Source organism: Amblyomma maculatum, chromosome 4 (assembly GCF_055883805.1).
Source record: "Amblyomma maculatum isolate TAMU_Amacu chromosome 4, ASM5588380v1, whole genome shotgun sequence".
Classification (NCBI taxonomy): Eukaryota; Metazoa; Arthropoda; class Arachnida; order Ixodida; family Ixodidae; genus Amblyomma; species Amblyomma maculatum.
In genome coordinates, this window is record NC_139347.1 from 201,366,985 (window position 1) to 201,390,124 (window position 23,140).

The 23,140-nt window shown below is 42.7% G+C and overlaps 2 protein-coding genes across 2 annotated transcripts in view; one reads left to right on the top strand and one right to left on the bottom strand.

Moving 5' to 3' along the window:
• Nucleotides 1-5,721: 5,721 nt before the first annotated feature.
• On the bottom strand, nucleotides 5,722-10,750 carry LOC146193993 (mucosa-associated lymphoid tissue lymphoma translocation protein 1 homolog). Its single transcript, XM_084602918.1, has one exon. The coding sequence runs from the start codon at nucleotides 10,639-10,641 to the stop codon at nucleotides 8,962-8,964; it is 1,680 nt and encodes a 559-aa protein (XP_084459044.1). The 5' UTR covers nucleotides 10,642-10,750; the 3' UTR covers nucleotides 5,722-8,961.
• Nucleotides 10,751-10,919: 169 nt separating this feature from the next.
• The window catches only part of PolA2 (DNA polymerase alpha subunit B), a 70,980-nt gene continuing 58,759 nt past the window's right edge, over nucleotides 10,920-23,140 (top strand). Inside the window, exons 1-6 of the mRNA XM_084602917.1 lie at nucleotides 10,920-11,175; nucleotides 11,287-11,417; nucleotides 11,512-11,600; nucleotides 12,803-12,857; nucleotides 12,936-13,045; nucleotides 18,904-19,189. Of these exons, the coding sequence (XP_084459043.1) occupies nucleotides 11,040-11,175; nucleotides 11,287-11,417; nucleotides 11,512-11,600; nucleotides 12,803-12,857; nucleotides 12,936-13,045; nucleotides 18,904-19,189 (807 nt within the window). The 5' untranslated portion in view covers nucleotides 10,920-11,039. The remainder of the gene's footprint in view (nucleotides 11,176-11,286; nucleotides 11,418-11,511; nucleotides 11,601-12,802; nucleotides 12,858-12,935; nucleotides 13,046-18,903; nucleotides 19,190-23,140) is intronic.

The window sequence follows — 23,140 nt, forward strand, 5'->3', positions numbered from 1 at the left end:
CTGAGCGAGCTTTCAGGGAGCAGAGGATACATTAAACAGGTTTGAGCTGTGTCAGTGACACTCCAGCTTTTCTTTGAGGCTGAACAGATATTTATCATACCTGCTTTGATAAGATTGGTGCTGTTTTCCTGTTGCCTTGTACATGTGCACATTAGCAGTGAAAGCTATGCATCGACTGCTTTCCCCTAAATAAACAGTTGTAGTAAGTACACGTGGTGTCTTCTTTCTTGTATGTGTCTGTGTTATGCTAAATACCTTTTTTATTTCTGAAAACCAACTATCTCAGCAGTTAACTTCCTTCTTTTTATACCAGCAGAATGTGAAGAGCAGCAACGTGTGCAACACTGAATTTTATTCTCTCTCTTTTTTTTTTGCTGTGCCTTTTGTACTCCTCGCAAGCTGTTTGCTGCACTACAAAAGGTAAGGGCAGTTTGTGCCATCATGGCTGGTTCATGCTGCCCTTATCTTTTGTAGTGCTGCAAACATCTTTTGAGATGGAATATAGTGGTTGGTATGTACAATGACAGGGATGCAAACCTTTTGCTCCTTCCTTTTTTTTTCCTTATGGTGCCTTCTAGTGTTTCTTGTAGAGTGATGTATGACCCTTACCTGCTACCTTTTCCTTAGTACTTTTTAGTTATGATAGTAGAATGTAACTATGACAGGCATGCAGCCATTGCATTTTTTTTCAGTGCATTCTAGTCATGCTAACAGGAACAGCAGCAGTGAAGCAGTCTTGGCTTCTTTTTTTGCAGTGTAGATTTTTTAATGAATTTGATGTCGTGCCTATTGCCCAAGTGTTTGTGCAGTTTCTACAAGATGTATGTATGACCAGCATTCAGTTGGTGACATGCATGCACGTATAGTATTATGAAATGCAACACTGGTGATGATGGTCCTTTGAGAAAGCGCCTTTTTCTGTATACTGAAGCTTTTTCATTCGAATTTGTTGCTTTGTTTTATTTTGTACAAACATTATGCAGATAGTTCGTTCAACCACTCAACCAGTTTTGTACACTTTTGCATACCTATCCCTGTTTATTTCTAGTCATTTCCTGTTCTTGTTTGGAGTATGGATGTTGTCATTCTTTTGTAAACAGATCATTTTAAGTTTGGAGATAACTGCATTATTATTTTGTCATTTTCATACCACCTGTAGTGTCTAGTTTCTGTGCTTGTAACTTCGTAGTGCATTGTTGAAAAAAAATCAAATATATGATTTACACATTTTGTTTCCTAGCACCTTTTGTAGTTATTGCCGAATCTCCCAAAGAGCACCCAACCATGGCTGTCCACCGTACAGTGTGGCATGTTTTGTAACAAAGAATGTGTACAGTTCTCACTTACTGTTTGCAGTTTTAATGTCTGTGAGAATGAATGACAATGTGCATCATTCTTTACATGTCATGTGTTCATGAGTTGGCTCTTTCTGGTGTTTTCTTCCTTGGTACAATATTAGGCTTCAGAGAACCACATTTTTTCATTTGCATACTGTTGCTTGTGGCTTTCCTTGCTTTTAACATGCATGAGATTGTTTAAGTTGCTTATTTGCAATGTATAATGTTGAGGAAATTAAAGAGTTCTGTAGTTTACTCATCTCATTTTCTAGCATTGGGTGCAGTTACTACCAAACTTTCTAAAGAGCACCTGATGGCCATTAACAGTGAAATGTGGCACGCTTTGTAATAAAAACATACAGTTCTCATTACTAGACAACAGTTGTAGTGCGTGAGAATTAATGATTTACAATTGTACATCAGTTTAGCTTGCATCATAACTGAATGTGTGAAAGAGCACTGTGGGTGTGTGACGGCAATGCAGCTTTAGTTGTAGTAGCATCTGATGAGACTATATTTTTTGTCTGGCAGTGGTGTTGAAAACCTCTGCAAATACATAAGCATTTCAGACAGTTTTGCGAGAAATAGCAGGGAATAAATAATTTAGAGCATTGCAGGATATTCTAGAGCTCATTTTAGACATTCAGAATCTATTTTAATGATCTCTAGATGATGACTTGCAAGACGTCTTGCAGCTTAAAAAAGTGGGTGCATTAGCTGAGCTAGAAGGCAGCTACAAGAAGTACCAAGACATATAAAAACATCTTTCATATCTTGTCAAAGCATCTTTCAAATGTCTATCAGCTGTCTTGGGTGCCACTTCAGATGTCTATAAGATGACTTGTTTATCTTGGGCAAGATGCCTTATAGCTATCTGCTAGACTGACTTACGTTTAGTAAGTTATTTGTCTTCCAGACTTCTAGGCGATATCTTGCAAGACGTCTTGTAGCCTAAAAAAGTGGGTGCATTAGCTGAGCTACAAGATCACTACAAGAAATATCAAGACATCTGGCAATGTCTTGCATATCTTGTCGAGACATATTATATACGTTTAGTAGCCATCTCAGAGGTCTACTGAGGCATCTATCGGGCATCTTGCTTGTCTTGGCAAGACAGTTTATAGCCGTCTCATAGATGGGTTGGTGTTTACTGGGCGGCTGCAGAAATGAAGGTGTCAGCGGCTTTTGTACATTATGTTCAGATACCCATCGCCTAAACAGCATTTCTTGGTGCCATATTGGTCCTGCATGCTGGAAACAGCCCAAATTGCATGCTTAATTCAAAAGCGCAGGCACTTTGGATACAGTATTTTGCAAGCTGAAAAATTGCTAGAACAAACCTTCGACAATTTATACTTAGAGTATGCAGAACAGTGTCGTCCAGTTAAATTGTGTACATATTGCACTATAGGCGCATATGTGACCCTGAAACGTCTTGTTAGGAAGTATGGTAGACTTCTGAAGCAGAACTCTAGAAGACATCTGGCGTTAGCCGGCTAATAACTGTCTTGCGTAGCTGAAGACATAAAAATTCTTCACTAGACAGATTCCAGACATCTTGCCGATGATGTCTTCTAGACTAGCACCAAGCGACGTCTTGTAGATGTCTTTGATAGCTCAAGATATATGTGACCAATATAGACATATCAAGACAGCTACAAAATATTCTGTGCTCAGTGGGTTGTACTTTATGCCGTCCGGTCCTGGCGCCGTGGAGCGGCGAATCTTAAGGAGTGCTGGGCGAACTTCACTTAAGGTGATGTCAGCATCAAGTTCGGAGTTAGGCGGAGGTGGATTTAGTGGATCTGCTGACTGAAGGGATATGGGTATATAGGTGTCCCGTAGTTGACCAATTACGTCGGTGCCTTTTTTGGAGTTCTAGCTGTATCAGACGTTGTGTGTTTACTTGTGTCTGTGCTTTAGTGGTTGTTGGATCTAAAAGAGCGCGTAGGAGGGCCCACGTGCGTTTAGTGCTTAATGTACCCTTGAGGTCGTTACAAAAGGTTGCTCAGTTTGCACGGGCTAAGGCGTTGGCGTATTCTTCTGCCTCACGAGTGAGAGCGGCTATGCGGAGTCTCAATTTACGATTGTGTCGCTGGTGACGCCAGCGTTTGAGAAGTCCCTGTCGGGCCTCCCATAGATGAGCCAGGTGCGGATCAACCTGCGGTGCAGTAGGAGTATTTTTAATGCGTTTGCTGTTCAGCCGGATGGCCTCTACCAGGCGGTCTGTGCAGTCGGTGACAGTAAGGACTTCGATAGAGTCAGCTGCCAAGTATGAGTGCAATTTATCCCAGACGGTGAGATGGTGTGTGTGAGGGCTGGAAATTTTGGAATCGTAAGCGATAGTAGTGGACACTGGGAAGTGGTCACTCCCAAGGCTGTCTTGTAGCACCATATGAGATTTAACAATTAAATTTGGTGAGGCCCATGTGAGGTCCGGCGTGGTATCACGAGTGACACTTGTGCCGATGCGAGTGGGTACAGTGGGGTTGTGATCAGGCCGAGGTTATGATCAGCCATTGCGGTAGATATTAGGTTACCTTTGGGTGCGTCTGAGGTGTATCCCCATTGCGTGTGGCGTGCATTAAAGTCCCCCACCACAAGGAGTTGTGAGGTGCGAAAGGAGCCCAGGATTCCCGGAATAGATCTGCCTTTATCTTTAGGGTTGCTGTATATGTTAATAATTGTGAGGCTGCTTGTTTGTCCGCGTGAGCTGAGCTCTATCGCGGTATATTGAGTGTCTTTACTGTCGGGCGTGCTTGTCGGTGTGCGGTCTAGCACCGGCATTGATGCGAGTGTGAGGATTGCCGTACGTGACGTAAGGGCTGCTGTCCGATAACCACGGATATGAATGCGATTTGTTTCCGTCTCTTGCAGAGCGATGACATGCGGGGGATTAGGGGACTTTGCGATATATGCTGCTAGTTGCGCTTGTTTTCTGCGTATGCTGCGGCAGTTCCATTGCCAAGTTATTGTTTCTGTTTGCGTAGTGAATTGGCGTCGCTGCCGACGTTTTCGCGTGCTATTGTTGTGTGCCGTGTTGCTGAGCTGCAGACGCTGAATGAGAGCAGGCTTCGGGTTGAACTACGCGCTGCTTGCGAGGCAATTCCTGATGGGGTACAAGTTCGAAAAGCTTGTTGATGCCGGCTTCATGTTTGTCCAAGCGTGTGTTGATCGTGGCTTCTATCCTCTCGGTCATGGATTGTATGAGCTGTGCCTGGGCTTGTATGAGCTGTTTCTGCATCGCTCCGATTTGTTCGGCAGCTATGGTGTTGATTATACTAGTAACTTCTGACCGAAATTCGACGGAACGTATATATTGTTTAACTGCCTCTTGAGGCCTCAGTGAATACCCCCTATAAGATAGCAGATACCGGGGCTGGCAAACATCTTTTCTTTCCTTTTGTACATACAATAAATAAACTACAAAAACAACAACAACAACTGCAGTGGCTTCGACAGCGTGGTTGGCCGATGCACGCTCCCAATGGCAGCGGCAGGACCCTGGCGCAAATTTGTATTAGCTCTATGAAATTTAAGAGAAACGAAACTGAAACTGGATATGATTGGATGGTGGGGCTTAACGGTTTAACGTCCCAAAGCATAGCCTCCTCTAAAATAGAGGAGGCTATGCCCAAAGACTCCTGAAATTTCGACCACCTGGGGTTCTTTAACGTGCACTGACATCACACAGCACACGGGCGCCTTGCTTTTCGCCTCCATCGAAAAGCGGCCGCCGAGGACGGGATTCGATCCCGCGTCCTTGGGAACAGTAGTCGTGCGCCGTAACCACTGCACCACCCCGGCGGGGCGAAACTGAAATTATATATGCTGGTATTGGGGACTTACATCGCTGTTGTGCCGGCGCCGCATTTAGCACGCACGCCTGGAGTTGCATTCGCGGGTAATACCTTGACATGGCATCCCTCCGAATTAGCCGGTGTGAGCCCGCCCAAGGCTGAAATAACGAGCGTCCGACGGCACAGACTTGCATGGGCGTCGGCCGGGACTGCGCTCCTATAGTTCGAATCATATGTATATCCGAGTTTTTCAAAGATTGAATTAGAGTAAAACCTCGTTAATTCGATATTTGAAAAACTCGGATATACGTGTGTTTCTTCCAGTTCCTTTTTTCCAGATTCAGCACATATAAAAGTGAAACCTGTTTTGAAGCTCTCGTGAATGAATAGCAGAATTAAGCAAATCATTATTCACAAACTCTACTCCGAATGGCCATTCTACATCCTGAAAACATGCAATGAAGGTCGCTTGGGTACCTGAGGATGTATATTCAGGGCATACAAGAGTACTACATCAGGCAGAAAACATCCACAGAACTCACCACCAAAAAACGCATCTTCCATGTGTTCTGAGGCTGCAGCAATGGTGTCGTATAGTTCATAATATGTATGGGCATATATTACGCGAGAGGAAACATTACAATCTGGTTATAAGAACACATATGCATAAAATATTTGCATGTTTAGTACACAAAGGACCACTTGAGAGGTCCTTTTCTTAGACCTCTTGAAAATGTCACACTTGGTCCAAAACATACTTTATTCCATATATTTATTTATTTATTCAAATACCCTAAAGGCCCTCTGTATTACACAGGAAGGACACATGAAGCACTTTGATAATATTTAGTTTAAAATCAAAAGAGCCGGAAAGACAGAAACAAAGAATACAAAAACCATTTTTGAAGTACTGTACAATAACAATAGAGCACAAATGGAAAAGCGAAAAAATTCAAACAGCTGAGATTAAGTATTAAAAAGCGTTAAGATCAGTAATCTGCGATTTGCTGATGACATTGCCTTGCTAAGCAACTCGGGGGATGAACTGCAAATAATGATTGATGACCTAGACAGGAAAAGTAGAAAGGTAGGCTTGAAAATCAATATGCACAAGACTAAGGTAATGTTCAACAGCCTCGGGAAGGTACAGCAGTTTACATTAGGTAGCGAAGTACTGGAAGTAGTAGGCGATTATGTCTACTTAGGACAGGTAGTAACCGCAGATCCGGACCATGAAAAGGAAATAGTAAGAAGAATAAGATTGGGATGAAGCGCATTTGGCAAGCACTCGCAGATTATGACTAGCAGCTTACCGGTATCGCTCAAAAGGAAAGTATACAACAGTTGCATCTTGCCTGTACTCACCTATGGGGCTGAAACGTGGAGGCTAACCAAGAGAGTTCTACTTAAGTTGAGGACAACCCAGAGGGCTATGGAACGAAAAATGGTAGGGGTAACATTAGGAGATAGGAAGCGTGCAGAGTAGGTCAGAGAAATAACTCAAGTTACCGACATTCTGGTGGAAATTAAGAAGAAGAAATGGAGATGGGCAGGACATCTAGTGCGAAGAGAGGATAACCGATGGTCGCTTAGGGTAACAAATTGGATTCCAAGAGAAGGAAAGCGTAGCAGAGGGCGGCAGAAAGTTAGGTGGGTGGATGAGGTTAAGAAGTTCGCGGGAGTCAAGTGGATGCAGCTAGCACAGAACCGGGTTAAGTGGAGAAATATGGGAGAGGCCTTCGCCCTGCAGTGGGTATAATCAGGCTGATGATGATGATGATTAAAAAGCAACGCAAAAAATGCTTCCAGTGCAGATTAAGAATACAAAAAGATCTGAAAGAGGGTAGTGGTATTCGACGGAGCATAAAAGAAGGATTATTAACTCTATGAAACATAAATCAGTGGTGTATAGGGACGTCACATTCTGATGTGAGTATGCAGCATTTTGTGCAATATTTCTGCGTGGATCATGTTAGCAATATCTGATGATAGGTTATTCAAGTCACTCATGGTTCTAGGTATGAATGATTGTGTGTAAAAAGATGAATTCTTTGAATATGTTGTTTTGTTAACCGACAAAGCAGTTCTTCCAAATCCCAGTTGCAGCTTCTATTACCTGAAGGCATCGTGCTGTCAAAATGCTGCAACAATCAATTTGCAGGATATCAAAATTTCAACTCCACAAAACTGGGCTAAACACAGATACATTGCTTTGCAGAGCACCATGATCTGCAGAACCACTAATGGGAAAGCACGCCCTGCTCAATAGTGTTTTTGTTTACAGGACAGGTAAGAAACTTTGACCCAGAAACTATGCCAACTGAGCAGTTGAATATACTGCTGTACAGCCAGCTGCTGCAGCGGTGCAGTCACATGCCTCTACACTGCTACAGCATTGGCATTCTGTTGCTCTTAGTATGCAGTTATTGGTGAGTTTCCAGCTCAAATAAATTATGTTCATAGTATATCAAAGCGCCAATGCAGCTACTGAGTTTACATTAACGTTAGTCACGTAAAACAGCAAGATTAATGAAATGGCACTGCATCAAAAATCTTTGCTTTTGCATGTGCAAAGAGCAACAGTACTGGTAAACACCAAGACTGAAACATGGCCATTTCAGTGTAAAAAGGGTAAGGCACACATTGAAACTTGCATTACTCAAGCGGAAAACAATGCTACTCCTCAGTAAACCACTAATTAGAACTTAAAATTCCTGCTGAGGTAGCACTTACTACTAAAGCTTTAATACTGTATGTTTGAGTGGCATCTTCATGCTCTCTGCAAAATAAAATTTGATGTGTGAAATTATGATGGTCCTAATGAAAGGTGTAGCTTTTAGCAAGAGGAATGTGGAAGTAATGATGAACCCCTCTCTTATGGGGGGATACCAAATTAGAGCCAGCAAGGTCTCCGCAGTTAAATTACATCATGGATTGCTACCATGGACCCCAGCCACAAAAATTTGCTCCTATGGTCCTTAATACCGCAGCAAGCATTGCAGTTTTATTTACTTTGAAAAAGCTAACCAACCACAACTTTAAAACAGCCATATTTGCATAAACACTGCAGAAGGGGATAAATGAAGAAGACATCGGGCAGAGCAAGGTCAGCCCTACTCAGCTGTACACCTACATGAACTCTACCTCAGTTGAGCCAAGGCTTGCAAAAGTGCACCAATGACAAGTGTCCAGCAGTGAAGCAAGCATGAAAAGGCGGCATCCAAGATTGCAGAGCATCAATACATCCAGAACTGCCCCTCCGCTAACCCAACTCTGACTGAAGTGCGTTCACATGCAAAGAAGATATTTGGGAGAATTGGTGCGAATACATCACTTACAAGAGCACAAAAAACACGGACAAAGAGAGAAACATAAATGGACACAATGAGCACTCACTGCAACTTCTGACACCAAATTTTGTATGTTGTTCTCTTCCTGGAGTCAGAAGAAGTTGAAGTGAGCGCTTGTTATGTCCATTTATATTTCTCTCTGTGTCCGTGTAGTTTTTTCGTGCACTTGTGGCGTTTACATGCACACTCGGGTAATGCAAGTCAACCTTCTCCCTGCATGCAAGTCAACTTGTATCGCGTCGCAGCCTGCTTTATGCGAACCTGACAGCTCGACTCCACTCTATCATATTGATATATATGCTGCTAATGTAGTAAAAATAAACACTATTACTGAACGCCACATTCGTGCGGAACATTCAGCACATACAAGGCAGTGATTTACCAAGAGGATTCATCAACATATGTACCCTCATTAACTATAAGTATCTGCAAAGATGACAAAGGTAAATCAGTACAAAATACACTTCAGAATATTCAGCCAACATAAGAGTCTTTGTTGCGTAAATTCCAAGCAGCAATCAAAGGCCAGCCACACTCAATGTTCTTATGGTACAGGGTTCTCGGTGAGTTGAGATCTCTCAGAACAACTCTCAAGTGCACAGGCGATGTCACATTCTGTAGGTCCCTCACGACCAAGACGGAGCTTGAGTGATGTAACACACTGTCAGCACAAAAACCTAGTGCTTGCAAATCTACATGAATGTTTGGCATGCAAGGCAAAATGGATGCAACTACTACCATGCTGTTGCAAAACACTCCTTTCTCGCATGAATATTCAATGTGCAAAGTGTGCTCTGTGTCACCAACTGGAAATTCCTCATTGGGTGGCAGACTGCTGATGAACAGCCAGAGCTCACTGTTTTGGTCATATACTTTGCTGTCCAAAATGGGATCGCTGAGAGAGTGGTCTCCTGGAATGTCATACTTGACCACCGGTACCTGCATGCTGGCGTACTTGTGCCTTTCAAAATCTTTCAAGCTTTGGAGAATCACCTCGTGAACGCTGGAAGACTTCCCGACATGCTTGCTCAGGTGCTCCATAAAGAGACCGTTATGATGACCGGCCACTTCAACAGCAGAGGTGCTAGGCGACGTTGCGTAGACGACAATCGTGCTCCTCCGAACATGCTGCACTTTGTTTCCGTCGGGGCGTGACGGCACTGCTATAGGCGAATTTGATTGATCTCTGGTGTCTCTACACGCATCCAGCATGATGAGGTTGAGGCTACATGGTGCAGCCCTTATCTCTTCCACAATCTCATGGAAACAGACGCACTCGTCCGCAGCAGCGGTGTCATCGCAGTCGACTGGTTGAATATAGTCCCGACCTGCTTCTTTAAATCCGTGCCCCGCGTAGTAGAACACGCTGTACGAGCCACCTTTCAGAAACTGACGGAAGACGTTCAAGGCGTATAGAATACCTTTTTTACGCAGGTTCTTGAACGCAATAATGCGAAAATTGAGCGCTGCAAGTGCTTTGCCCAAGCTCTCTGCGTCATTTTCGGTTAGAGGCAGTGTTTCGTCGTGCGGATAATTCGAGTTGCTGATGAGCAGGGCCACCTTATCTGTCGCGGAGAGTGGGGCTAGCTCTTTAGCACTGTCACTGGCAGCCGGAGACTTCACGATTACTTTACAAGGTTTAGAGAATGCTTCCGAGCCTCGAATGTTCCAGGCGCGACACGAGTAGCTTCCCGAATGTGCAGAAGTCAAGTGGTGGATCTCAAGAGCAGGACCTCTGCAAACTGAATACTTGCTGCTCAGCGGTTGGCCGTCGAGGAACCACTGATAATTTGGCGGAGGAAAAGACGAAGCGCGGCACGTCAGCCGGAGTACCGTGTTGGCGCGAGCTTCCAACACGAGTCGCGGCTGCGGATGCTCCTGAATGACGACAGGCTCATCAGGTTTGAGAAGTAGTAACGCGTCGAACGCGTTGACGAGTTCTAGCCACCTGATAAGGTCAGCAACTGACACAAAACTGCTCTGCAAAGCAAGGACGAGGTCGTCGGGCGACGCTGGCGAGAAAGTAGCGCTGAGGTAAGATTCCGGAACAACTGATCGCAGACTTCTCCACAATTCGTTGGAGCTTAACGCTTGTATCAGCTGGTAGGTTAAAGGCTTATTCAGCGACAGCACGTCACTCAGCAGCGGTGACATGGCTAATAATACCGTTAACACATGCGTTCGTGGATGTGTGTACGACAGCGAAAACCAGAACCAACCACAGTCCGATCATGGTCCGATCAAAACACCACTCAAGGAAGTTTCGGACACGTCGACTGGAAAGAGGAAAGTTTTATGTAACCTTTGTAATTATCATGTAATTATGTATATGATTAATAATATATATTATGTGCATTTACTTCGGAAGTAGTCCACCGAAAGCGTTTTTTACGGCTTTGAACGCTTTGAAGACGGAAAAGATACTGATCTCAGCCAGCGACTACAGCCACTACAGCGATTGTCAACAACCAACGACATTATTCGCGGGAAAGCACGATCGGTTTCGTTTTTCGGCGGGCTTTCGGGCTGTGCAGTGAGTTCGGGTTTGCAGAATGTCCGGCGGCTTTGTTGAAGATCTCTTGGACTCAGGTGATCGAGATGGTTTTTCAAAAGATCACAAGGAAGTGTTTCTTGATGAACTGGGAGTCTTTGGAGTGGAGGAAATCTCTCCAAGCTGTCTGTCGAAAAGTGAGTGCACGGCATCGTGGCCTTTGTTGAGGCGTCGCAAAATTTTTACCCCGCGAGCGGTTGAGTTTCTTATTACGCAGTTTGTTTATTTTATACACTTTGCCTTTGCAGTGAGCGAGTTCTGCTTAGTATACCAATCTGCCCCAGAGACAATCGCGTCGTCATGGATTGCTTTCAGCATTAAAAAAGGCATCCACGCCGGTGATATGACTGTGCCTCTGTTGGAGCAAATGGAGCAGGAGGTATGAGTTAATGTTTGACGTCCTTATTTCTCCCATAGTTAAACCATATTGGCTGTTCTGTACAATCCTTCGTTTTGTTTTCACCGCACATTAGGTACTGGTCAAAGACAGCTCGAAGCCCTCTTCTAAGACACCAGTTTCGAAGAGGTCTGCACCAAGGATATTTACTGCGAACACAAGCAAGTATGTGATTGGGCGCCCCTTCGAAACTAGTTAAACATTTGAGTGTAGTGAAACTGTGTGATAATTATACACGCAAGGAGAATAATATCGAGCCGCTTCTTGGGACTAATGGGCGAACGCCTTACGCACGGGCTTGCGGAAAACGCGCTCATTGCTCTCGTGCTGGCAGCTTCAGATGGAGTTTATTCGGCCCCTAGTGGTTGCTATGGAAAAGTGGCATTCCGGCCTTGTGGCCGTTTGCGTCAGATGAATATTACTATGGTAGATAAATTAGCAAAACAAACACAAATGTGTGTGTAAATGAGCACACGCCATTCAAAGAATGGGCCTTGAACTCTTCTAGCCCAACTTCAAGCTACCTGTACTTGATAGCGTTGCCATTCTGGGTCACGTTTGGCATGCAAGGAAGCAGGTATGGTCACAGCAGCTTGTGAAGAGTTGGAAGGAAGCACAATTTCTGACAGGTGTTTTGGCGTTATGTTTGCAACACGATGCTCTCTTTTAAATCACAAGTAGTTCAAAGAGAAAGTAATGCATGAATATTGGTCTCTTGTTTCACTTGGAGAGGCAGGCAATGCTGGTGAATTGTTCATGATTATAATTTGATGAACTAATGCCATGGTTTTGTATGCGCACTCCATCACATAGCGCAGACTGCCTGTGCATCCAAAGTTTGTCTTTAAACATGGTTATTTATTTCAGCACTAACTGGTCAGATTTTCAAAAAAAAAACAACAGAAGATTGTGAGAATGGAAAACTGCATCTTTTTCTTTTTTTCGTAGCATTAGCTCTTTATACCGCAACATGAAATATCAAAAGGCTGACTTTCCGGAACTTGTTTTCACCAGACCATAGCCCAGTACACTGAAGCCAAAAGGAAGAGGTGCTGCTTGCTGTTTTGAAGACCATTCGTGCCTTGATTGATAATGCTGCGATTATTATTTGTTGCTCATAATGGCATTTCAGAAGTAAAATACAGTGTAAAGAGTGAACTCTCATTAGAGCTGTCTTTAAATAAACAAAATAGAATTTTAGCAATGGTATATACGTAGCTCAGAACAGTGAGGAAATGGGAGGACCTTTTTGCTTTCAAGTGCATACACTCATCTCTTGCTGTGCCCTATTTGCTTCTCACACTTGCCATCACATGCAAATAACTTCAGGCCAAATGCCATAACTAAGCACTTTCAAACTTTTTCAGCCATGGCTATGATGCAGAGGATGACATCTTAGAAAGCTATGGGGCCAAGAAAGAGGTTCGTGAGTAGCTTGACCTACCTTGCCTAATTGTAATGCACTGTGTAATGCTGCGGCTCATGTGTGTTTCATTGCAGGGATTGAAGAAACTACAGACAACTCCCGAACTTCCTGCTAGCAAGCGCTTTGTGTCGTCAAAAGGAAGTCCCTCTGTTGTCTTCTCGCCATCTTCATTTTCCCCAAAATGGTGATGTACCTATTATGCTCCTATAAATTTCTAGAAAAATTACTGATACAAATAAAAGGGTTTATAAAAAATTGGATTTGCTTTTATCAATTGATTGCCACGTTTTAAGGACCAAAAGGCCACTCTCATTACTTTGCAATTTTGAATTGATTAGTGGAAAAGAAATGTTTTATTCTTAAATTCAGTTTTCAGCAAATTCACCTTTTGTGGCAAGCATCGGTTTTTCTGACCGCAAAAATTGAGCAAAGTTGTCCGTGGTGTACCTTTAAAGTGGCCCTGATGCTTCCTCTCCAATTAACCCTAATGCGCTACATTGAATAGTCTGACTGTGCGACTGCATAGCACAGCACATATTGCTCATCGTAACAAAGTGTGCAGGTCGGATCTCCTTCTGTTTTGCGTCTCATTTAATGAGTGATTATGATGTTATGCTGCGGCTAGCTTTGAGAGCATCAACGTCACACTGCCCAAATAGTGTACTAAAATAAACAGTATCGTATGGTATGCAGTGTTTTATAGAATAATACACTGTAGTTATGGTATAGTACTATATAGTTGGACCTAGATTTTCACGAACCCTGCCATGGTAACTCAGTATGTTCAATCACTGATCCCAAGGATACGGATTCGAACCTGGCTTCAGCAGCCGCTTTCTTATATAGCCAAGAAGCTAGGTGCCCCATGCACTGTGTAGAGTCAGTACACATTACCTCAGGCGGTCTACATTTCCGGAGACCTCTACTATGGTGTCCCTGATAGCCTGAGTTGCTTTGGGACATCAAAACGTGTAAAGACGAATGTCAATTTGTGATGTAAACCATGTGGTGGCACTGCTGTCACTTAGCCAGGCTGAGTGGATTGTAAAAAGTAGACTTAGTGCCAATAGAAATGCATGGAAACAAAAGCTTTCAAAGCAGTTTTATAATTTCAAAGTGCACCTATGGTGTAGTTCAAACATCATTTTAAAACGAGGGTATTTTTAAAACCGCGAATCCAGCGCTGAATTAATGTGGGGGCTAAGGAGGCTGTAACCCAGGGCCTCGACTCCGAGGTTAAATTCTAAAATCTAAATTTATTCTAACCTGCTTCGTATATGGGACCGCAAATAAGAGAACTTACGAGGGATAGGTATGAAAAGAAAAAAAAAAAAACGGAACAAGATGGGGCCCCCACTCAATCAGACTTAATTTTTCAGCAATTGGGGAGACCTTGTTGAGCTGCAAAAAGACGAATTCCCCGCCATTCTCAGAGCTCCCTTTCATGTGAGGTGATCTGCACTTGCTTATAAGAACGAAGAAGTTGTTAATGATTTCCTGTCAATCTCTCTGTCCTGTGGCGATGGACAACATCGAAAAATTAGAGGGCCTCTTAGATGTCTCTGAAGAGGAGAATGACGAAAGCAACTCATCCTCTCCTATCATTTGCTTCTCATCGTTTGCCTCTTATCGGCGTTTGCTGCAGTACTACATATAATTAATTTGTTTACAGGAAAGGAAAGACGCAGTATCTGTCACACTTTCTTCGGCAAATGTTTGGACAGTACACCATCACTCCTGTCGCGTTGCGTTCCTTGGCGCGCGTTCAAGTGTGGGATTGCAGATGGCAGGAATGCTAGACAAGAATGCATCTTGTGGAATATGACAGATCTCCCGCACAACTCTCGCGCACAGCATTTTGTTCCATGAGCCTAGAAAGGCTTTCGTCTTAAAAATGTAAGTAAAACAACAGATGAGATAAGGAAGAAAATCTTTTTCCACTGCCACCATGCCTATCGCCCTTCCAAGTAGTTCCATCGGTTCTTTTTTCTGCCACTTTAGAGAGGAAAACAGGACGTGTCAGAGTCGAATCCCGGACTAGTCCTTTATGTGTTACCTCCTTGTCTGATTGTTAAATGGCTGCACTTAATTGTGTTGTGTGTGCTGCCAAATTAACACATCACTCTCGCACTCATCGCAATGAATACATCTCGTCCTTTTTAGTTTCACGTAGATAGAATAATTGTAAACGTGTAGTATGGAATTGGGGAACGACAGACAAGGGGAGGGGTGGGCCTGACATGCGCTTTAGCCCAGTGTCCCTATTTTCCTTAATCCGGCCCTGTGCGAAACATATGATGGTAGGAGTTGGCAGCACATCAGGGAGAATCATGTGTAAGCAAAACTTACGAAAATATTTTTCTCGTTTTACAGAACGCCAGTGGGGGCGGTCAGGCATTAAAAGCTGGCGAGTGGTTTAAAGAAATGTGTGAAAATGCATGCTATGTCATTTCGAAGGCAATCTATTTTTCAAACACCTGGATAAACAAGTGGAACTCGGCCCCCAAAAGGCTCGCTATCCACTGAGCACTTCTCCGAACTGCACGTTTCTTGATTAGTCTAATGTACTGTTGTGCCTGGTATATTCCCTAGCAAGTGCTGACGTTCAAATGATGCAAAGGTTTACTTTGAAGATGGTCTTCAAACAGCTTGATGAACAATAAATGAACTCTGCTCAGTGACAGATGACCATTGCCATATTTATACACAGGTAGCGCTCATGGTCGCCGTATGCGGCCATGGGTTTCGTCTGCTACATGTGTGGTTCTTTTTCGTTCGCTTGTCGCGGCATTTGAAAGCTGCATTCCTAATGCATTATGCTATCTAGGCTATGTAGTTTCAATGAGTGTATTGGTAAGGATATTTATTGCATGTGGCCGCATGTCAGACTGCGTGAGAAACTTATACAATTAGGGAAAACACCCCTCGGATAGCGGTCCTTTTCGGCGTGCCTACAGCTTCACAGTTCACATCCATCATGGCATTTAAAACATAGACTAACTTCGAAAAATGACATAGCATACTTTGTCAAACTTGTCTTCTAAGCATTAGCCAATGTTTAATGAGTGTTCACCTTCAGGGGCACTCTGTGGAGCGAGAAAAATATTGTGGTAAGTTCTGCTTACATGCATTGGGTTGCATTCTCAACTTGTACGCCCGTGCATTTTGTGGTGTTTCAGAAAAGCTGCGGCTCTGAGGGGATGCTCCATGCTTTCGTAATCTGTTCTAGGATGTTGATGGTTATTGCTGTCCATCAAGAGATGACATCATAGATACAATGTAAAATTAGGAAACTGCTTTGAAAACTTTTGCCTCCAAGTATTCCTATGGATGCTCCCCTAGTCTGCTACTGCACCTGTGAGTGCCCACTTTGTAAACATGGTGTTGGTCTGTAAACTAATAAACGGAAGCTAGATTGCCACTAATACTGATTTTGCCTCAGCTGTATTAAGCAGGATCATTCTTCTCATGCACAAGTTGGAGCAAAAGGCAGAAAAGAATTTGATGTAGAAGGAGCTGAATATTCTTATTTTTTTTTTTTTTTCGTTACTCTTTCACATTTGAAAACCATAAGTGACAGAAAAGCTCTTAAAGCAACCTGCTGGCTCCAGCATTGTTTACAAAATTGACAAGGGAATGGCTTGGGTTTGTAGTAAACCAGGTCATCTGATGGATGGTAAATAAGAAAAGTTTTGAATATTTGGCAAGCTCCAGACTTTAGTGACACCATGCTTTGAAGAATGTTTGCATAAGATCACTTTTATAGGCTTCCTAATATGTAGTGTTTGTTTACATCAGCTCATAATAGTCGACCATGTAAGTGCACTGGGGAAATTTCACTGATAGAGTATTTAGTTTTTTGTGACCATTTCTGATCACATTTTAGGTATCTGCACTGTGTCTCAGAACTGCGACAGCTGGCATTGAATTTGCATATCTCTTTGCATCCAAGAGTGATTGTGCAAACTTGGCGCACAAAAGCTGACACTGCACGTTTGGTTGTAAGCTTCCATACAGCAGAGGAAAGTGCAGAATAACAATAGAGAGGCTTAATTAAACGTGACTCTGGTTTGAGGGTTAATCAAACATTGGTCACATAAGGTATGGCGTGTCTCAGGGATCAATATTTGGCCCGTTGCTATTAATTTTATACATAAATGACATTAACAATGTACCCAATACACCTGACGTAACATCATATGCAGGTGACACGAACATATCTTTACATGGAAAAGACTTGGATAAGTAATAAATAAAAACAAATATATGGCTAACAGATCTCTCTCAATGGCTTCAGATGAATGAACTTCAACTGAATACAAGGAAAACTGAGTACATAATATTTCGCCCCAAGAAAAAGCATATTGAAAGAGGAATTGTAATCTGATGCCAGGGTGACACACTTGAGCGAGTAACTTCTAAAAAATTCCTTTCTCCGACTTATAGTCCAAGAGAACCTAACTTGGATCCTTCATGTGGACAGCCTCCGTACAGAGATCTCGCGGGCTATAGGACTTATATCAAAACTGCGGACTCTCTTGCCTCTTGATTAAAAAAACAGCTGTATTACGCATTTGCCTACTCAATAATCCATTACTCCCTGCTTGCGTGGGCAACAACCACTAAACTCAATATAGAAAGCTTGCACATCCCACAAAAGCCCTGCATCTCATTGAGGTCGCACATTATCAATGCCACTCTGCTCCATTTTTTCTTAAGTGTCGAGTAATAAATATTACAAATATTATAAAGCACCGACTAGCGTTAGCCATAGTTAAACATATTCAGTGTGACTTTGCTGCCTTTTTCCAGAAATAACTTCTGAAGGAATATCAGTACAACACGTGGCACGAAATCTGCAAAAAAAGAAAAGACACTTAACTATGGCACACAAAAATTAACATATCAGATTCCTGATTTCTTGAATGATAACTCCGGTATTTTCACCATGCTCAAGGAAAGTTCTTCACTGCAAAATTTTGGAATGTATTTGTGCAATTGTTGTCGCTCCAAGAAACGTAGTTGGAGCTCTGCTGTACGCTCTAGTTTGAGCTAGCTGGAGTAAGTCTACTTGGAAACGTAGTTGGAGTTCTGCTGCTTTTTCTCTTGTGTTCTTTTTCTGTTTGCCTAAATGCAGTCGCATAATCTTTCTTCTGTGATGAGGTGACTTTTCATTGAATTTGTGTATTAATTATGTACTCGAGTATTGTACCTCTTTTTTTCTGTACACTGAGATACCGAGTGCTGTACCAAACAAAGTGGGAAGGGGGGTGGGGGGCTGACACTTGTCATGCATGTCTATGTCATTTTTGCCAGCCCCCTAAGGAACTGCACAATGATGAAATCTTAAGCAGTGCGAAGGACAAAAATAGAAGACACACACAGAGCGCTATCCTCTTTGTCCTCGTCCTTCATGCTGTTTAAAATTTCAACATGAACATCCAAGTAGCCCGTACCTCAACACTTGCAAACTTTATCACCTTTATCTTTCACATCTTTATTTTCATTGTGAGATGCACGTACATGATTGTTAGTATTACAGAAGAAAGTCCTGAAGTATACACTGTGCCATATTTTCTGAATAATGTTTTGTTTGGATTTGATATGCACATGCCATCAGTCATTATAGCCAATGAAATCATAGCTAAATGAAACTTTCTTTTCTTTATTTTGCCTGTATTTGTTAGGGTGGGAAATTAGTTGCCTATTTGTTCTCATAAGAAGTGATTTCATGGCAGATGAAAGGCAACCGAGCCAACAGTGGTATCTGTGAACTTTTCTCTGTGCTAGTTTTCTGTCTAAACGACTGCTTATTTAATTAATTTCCAACGAAACAGGAAACCTTAAGAACACAGAAAAAAAAGGACCTTCCCCTTTGTGCTCCTTACTTTCATTGGCTGTTGACTTCTTTGCAATGTTATATTCTAAGGGTTCCCTTGTCTGACCCTTGTTACCCTTGTCTGATTACAACACTTGCATCGCTTCAGGAATCATGAAGGCTCCATATCACATTGCCATTACATTTTTTTTTTTTCCTCATAGCATAAACCAGTCTGCAAAATATTCGTCACGCTCTACATCTGGCGACGTCGTTGCACACTTGAGAAACCGGGAGAGCCCAGAATGGATGTGCTGCAATGACCTTGACCTGACGGTTGGGCTGGCCCACACCGGTTCCATCTGCAAGCCTAACTTTATGTACATGTTCGAAAAGCTTCAGGTTAAAGCTGGTTGTCTGCTTGATTCAGCCACAGACCTGGCTGAATACTACCAGAAACAGGAGATGGATGAGAACGAAGCTTTTGCCAACATTTCCGAGTTGATTTTGGTAAGTTCATGTGGTCATGCTGATAAATTACCATAATGATTTGAGCTTGGGAAGACCTACTCCAGTGAATTTTCGGGCATTTGGAGTCTGATTGCATGATATTTCTTGGGCCTTCCTATTTGAGTTTGACATAAATTAACTTTTAAAAATACTAACGAGCCCTTGCAGTTTCGAAATAAAAGTGCGAGCCCAAAACGGAAATCCTGGTATATAGACTGAAACATGCCATCATGAATTATTGCAAAATAATGTTACAGATGACACCAAGAAAACTGTTGTGTGGGATTGAATGTCTAAGTGATAAATGTAACCAATATATGTCGGAAGCAGTCAAAAATATGCTCAAAAATTTTTTCTCTCATCAAACATAGAGTGAATACCAGCACCACACATCACAAATGCAAAGTTGTTCATAGAATTGCCCCATCAGAGGTTACAAAACTAGAATTTCTAAAATGAATTTTTGCCTAATCAATATGCTGTTTGGCTGCAAAATTTAGTACAACAGGTCAAAATAGTGAGGAGAATTCATGGTCCAGATCTTTTTTTCTAACATTTTTTATGTACCATTGGCACACACTCTGGGTCCGATATGAAATTCTCGAACAGTGGACTCATTCATTTTTGAAGCTAATAGTTTGTAATTGGTCAGTGTCAAGTGTTTACTCAAGGGTTATTCTGAAATCCCTGTTATAATAGGTGTTTCCTCAAATTAGTTTTACATTTTTGGATTACTCCACCCCAGGATATAAAATCCCTTATTCATTGTTGTTTATGCTTAAAAAGATTACTACTATCTCTTTTTGCATCATAGTGATATTTGCCAATGATGTTGCTTGCTTGTGTTTCATTTATTAGTCATTTCATTGTGGGCGTTATTTCTCAAAGGTCTTGTGTCTGCTAAGATGTATGTGTGTTTGCCCATTAAATCAGTCATTGTCAGCTGTAGCACTTGGTATGTAATGGCATCATAAATAAGTTAGATTAGTATAGGCGTTTGGAGTTCTTCAATCTAATGAGTGCATATACTACTTTCAAATTTTTACTAAGTTGAACCCTTGTTGTTGATGACACAGCTTGGAATTTGTCACAAAATCAATTGCGCAGGTGTTTGGTGACGTGACGAAAATGCACAAGCAGGCTTTGTTGCAGTCTGCTTAGGTTCTTATTGACTCAAACAGACACATTTTGGACTTTCAGATCTTTCTCTTCTTTTTCTTGCATTCTTCAGGCAATCTAGATACCTAAGTTCTCCTAAGGGTGTACTCTCATCTGCTGTTTCAATTTGTAAAGCTGACGCATCATTCTTTTCTGTCTCAGTCTGACACAGAGTTGGAACTAAGATGCTGTCTGAAAAGAGCCATGTTTTGGTCACTGTATCCTTGCCCTGCTATGAATCCATTTCGCTGTTTACTGTAGTGCTGTGCATAGTGCTGAGACACTGGGTCTCACTTACGCATTACGTGAAGGACACAGCTGTACAGTCCCGCTTAACCAAGCTGTGTGAACATGCATGCATGGCCTATCTGACCCAGGATTCAAGGCTTCCTGTCAATTCGACTGCCACCGCACCCTCCAATCTTAAAGTGCCTGCCTGAGTTGACAGCTCCTGCCATGTCGCATGGTCCTGCGACATCATACAGCCTGCCAGAGGCACGCCTGTGGTTTCATATACAGTTTAGCCCGGTTATAGTGAAGCCACTTATAGTGAAATAGCAGTTATAAGGAAGGAAGGTAAATTTCCCATTCCCATTTTTTGCATTTTCAATACAATTTGGGTCCAATTTTAACGAAGTAAATAAGTGCACGTCAGCGGATATAGCGAAGTGATTTTGTACCAAATGATAAATAAGGTATCAATTGGGAGACTTTTATGCCTTCAAGCAAATTTTTGTGCGAAAATAAGGACAAAATTTGGCTGACGGCCACATTCGCGGTGTCATCTGCAGCCTTGCAAAGTGAAAGGTTGCTTCACTGCATCGCTTGGCTTGCCGTCTTCGTGATGCAGCGTCCCGTCGTGTCGTCGAGCCAGCTTCGTGGGAGGTACAGAAAATAAGAAAATAAAAGGCAATTTTTGGTGACGTCATGGAGCAGCAGGCAACTTGGCGGTCGTCGAGCCAGCTTCGTGGGAGGTACAGAAAATAAGAAAATAAAAGGCAATTTTTGGTGACGTCATGGAGCAGCAGGCAACTTGGCGAATAGTGGTTCTTGAAAGAGAGAGAGAGAACTGAGAGTGTTTCCTCCACTTTCTTGGATCTTTGTTCGCTCCTTACCTTTGATGTCTCGTGACTCCCGACTTCGCCTGGACAATTTTTAGTTATTCCCTTTCCTGGACTCGACCCTTCGATTTCTCGGCAATGTCGAGTCTCGTGAGCCCCAGCACCTTAACGGGCAAGGGAAAAGTGTTGTCTTTGAAGACGAAGCACTGGACGAAGTGCACTGAAACATGAAGAAGAGTGATATCGCACAGAAGTGTGAAATCGCACAGTCCACACTCCCAAGGATAATCAAGAATGGCAGTAAGATCGATGCCTTTCTCGACGATGACGTTAGCGGGGGCCAAAAGAGAATCCGGTGCGCCACGTACGCTGATGTAGAAGCCGCACTTTACAGGTGGTTCTTGGATGACCAGTCAACATCCCACTCAGTGGACCCATCATGCTGGTGAAGGCTAAGGACTTGGCTTCGCTCTCATTCACGATGACTTCTAGTCGGGAAATCGGTGGCTCCAGAGATTCAAGTAGAGGCACAACATTACGTGTGAAAAAATTGTTGGGGAGGCTGCGTTCGTTGATGAGGAATTGCTCCAGCAGTGTATGGCCAAGCATCGATCGGATTCTTGTGTATTTCGACAAGGACATCTACAATGCAGACAAAACGGGTTTGATCTTCCAGCTGTTACCATCAAAGACTCGCTGCCAAGGCAGACAGATGCGTAGGAGGAAAAGCCAACAAAAACTGGATTACAGTGCTGATCTGCTCTAATATGGATGGTTCGGACAAGCGAGACGTGTTGGTCATTGGCAAAGCTAAGAAACCACGCGGCTTAGGTGCTCTCTGCCAGTGACTTACGTAAGCAACAAGAAAGCATGGATGATCAGAGACAGTTTTGGCAAGTGGCTCGCCGACTTTAACAAAGAGATGGTCTGAAGGAAGCGCAAAGTGTTGATGTTGCTTGACAGCTGCGCTGCACGTCATGTCAGTGCATACTTGAGCGCTGCTGAGGTTTTGTTCCTGCCCCCAACGACTACAATCGTGCCTCGTTAAATGGACAGTTTCCGCACAAAACTGTCCATAAAATGAGTCATCCATGATAACAAATCCGATTTTTTTTTTTCAGAAAAAAAAAAAAGAAAAATCCACAAAGGATAAGGTTTGCTTGAGAGCATAATGTAGGCATACATGGCAAAATTACTTTTGAAAAGGAATTAAATCACATTGCTCCTTACTTTTCTGAAAACAGCAGAAAAATAATTAAATGACATTACTCACTACTGCTCTTCAAAAGTAATGTAATTACATTACAAATACTTCTAGTGAGTAATTCAATTACTTTTAAATTACTTTATAGTTTCTATCCATGCAAAAACTAAACAAAGCTAGTAAAAAGGCAACTTGTTCTCTAAAAGCAAAGCACACACACTCTTTCGTCTTCCCACCAAATTCCGTCCCAGAGAGCTATTCCTTCCCTCTTTCCTACAGCACTTGCCATTACAAAAACAAGGCAACTGCAAAAACAAAAAAAAAAAAAGCATAGGCATGGTTGAACGATTTTGAAATGACCGGCGAACCCAGCGTCTTGCTGGCCCAGAGTTGTCTCCACCATTTCAAGGGCCCGAAGAAGCTAGGTTATTTATTTCTTCCTCAGTCCCAAGAATCGACGTCAGCACCTTGTGCTCACTGCTCAGTAATGCTCAAGCCGCGGTGGCTCACGCCATGGACCCTCCTGCC

Bases quoted from the DNA above. Each gene is read 5' to 3' on its own strand.
- LOC146193993 (XM_084602918.1), bottom strand. From the start codon at position 10,641: ATGTCACCGCTGCTGAGTGACGTGCTGTCGCTGAATAAGCCTTTAACC.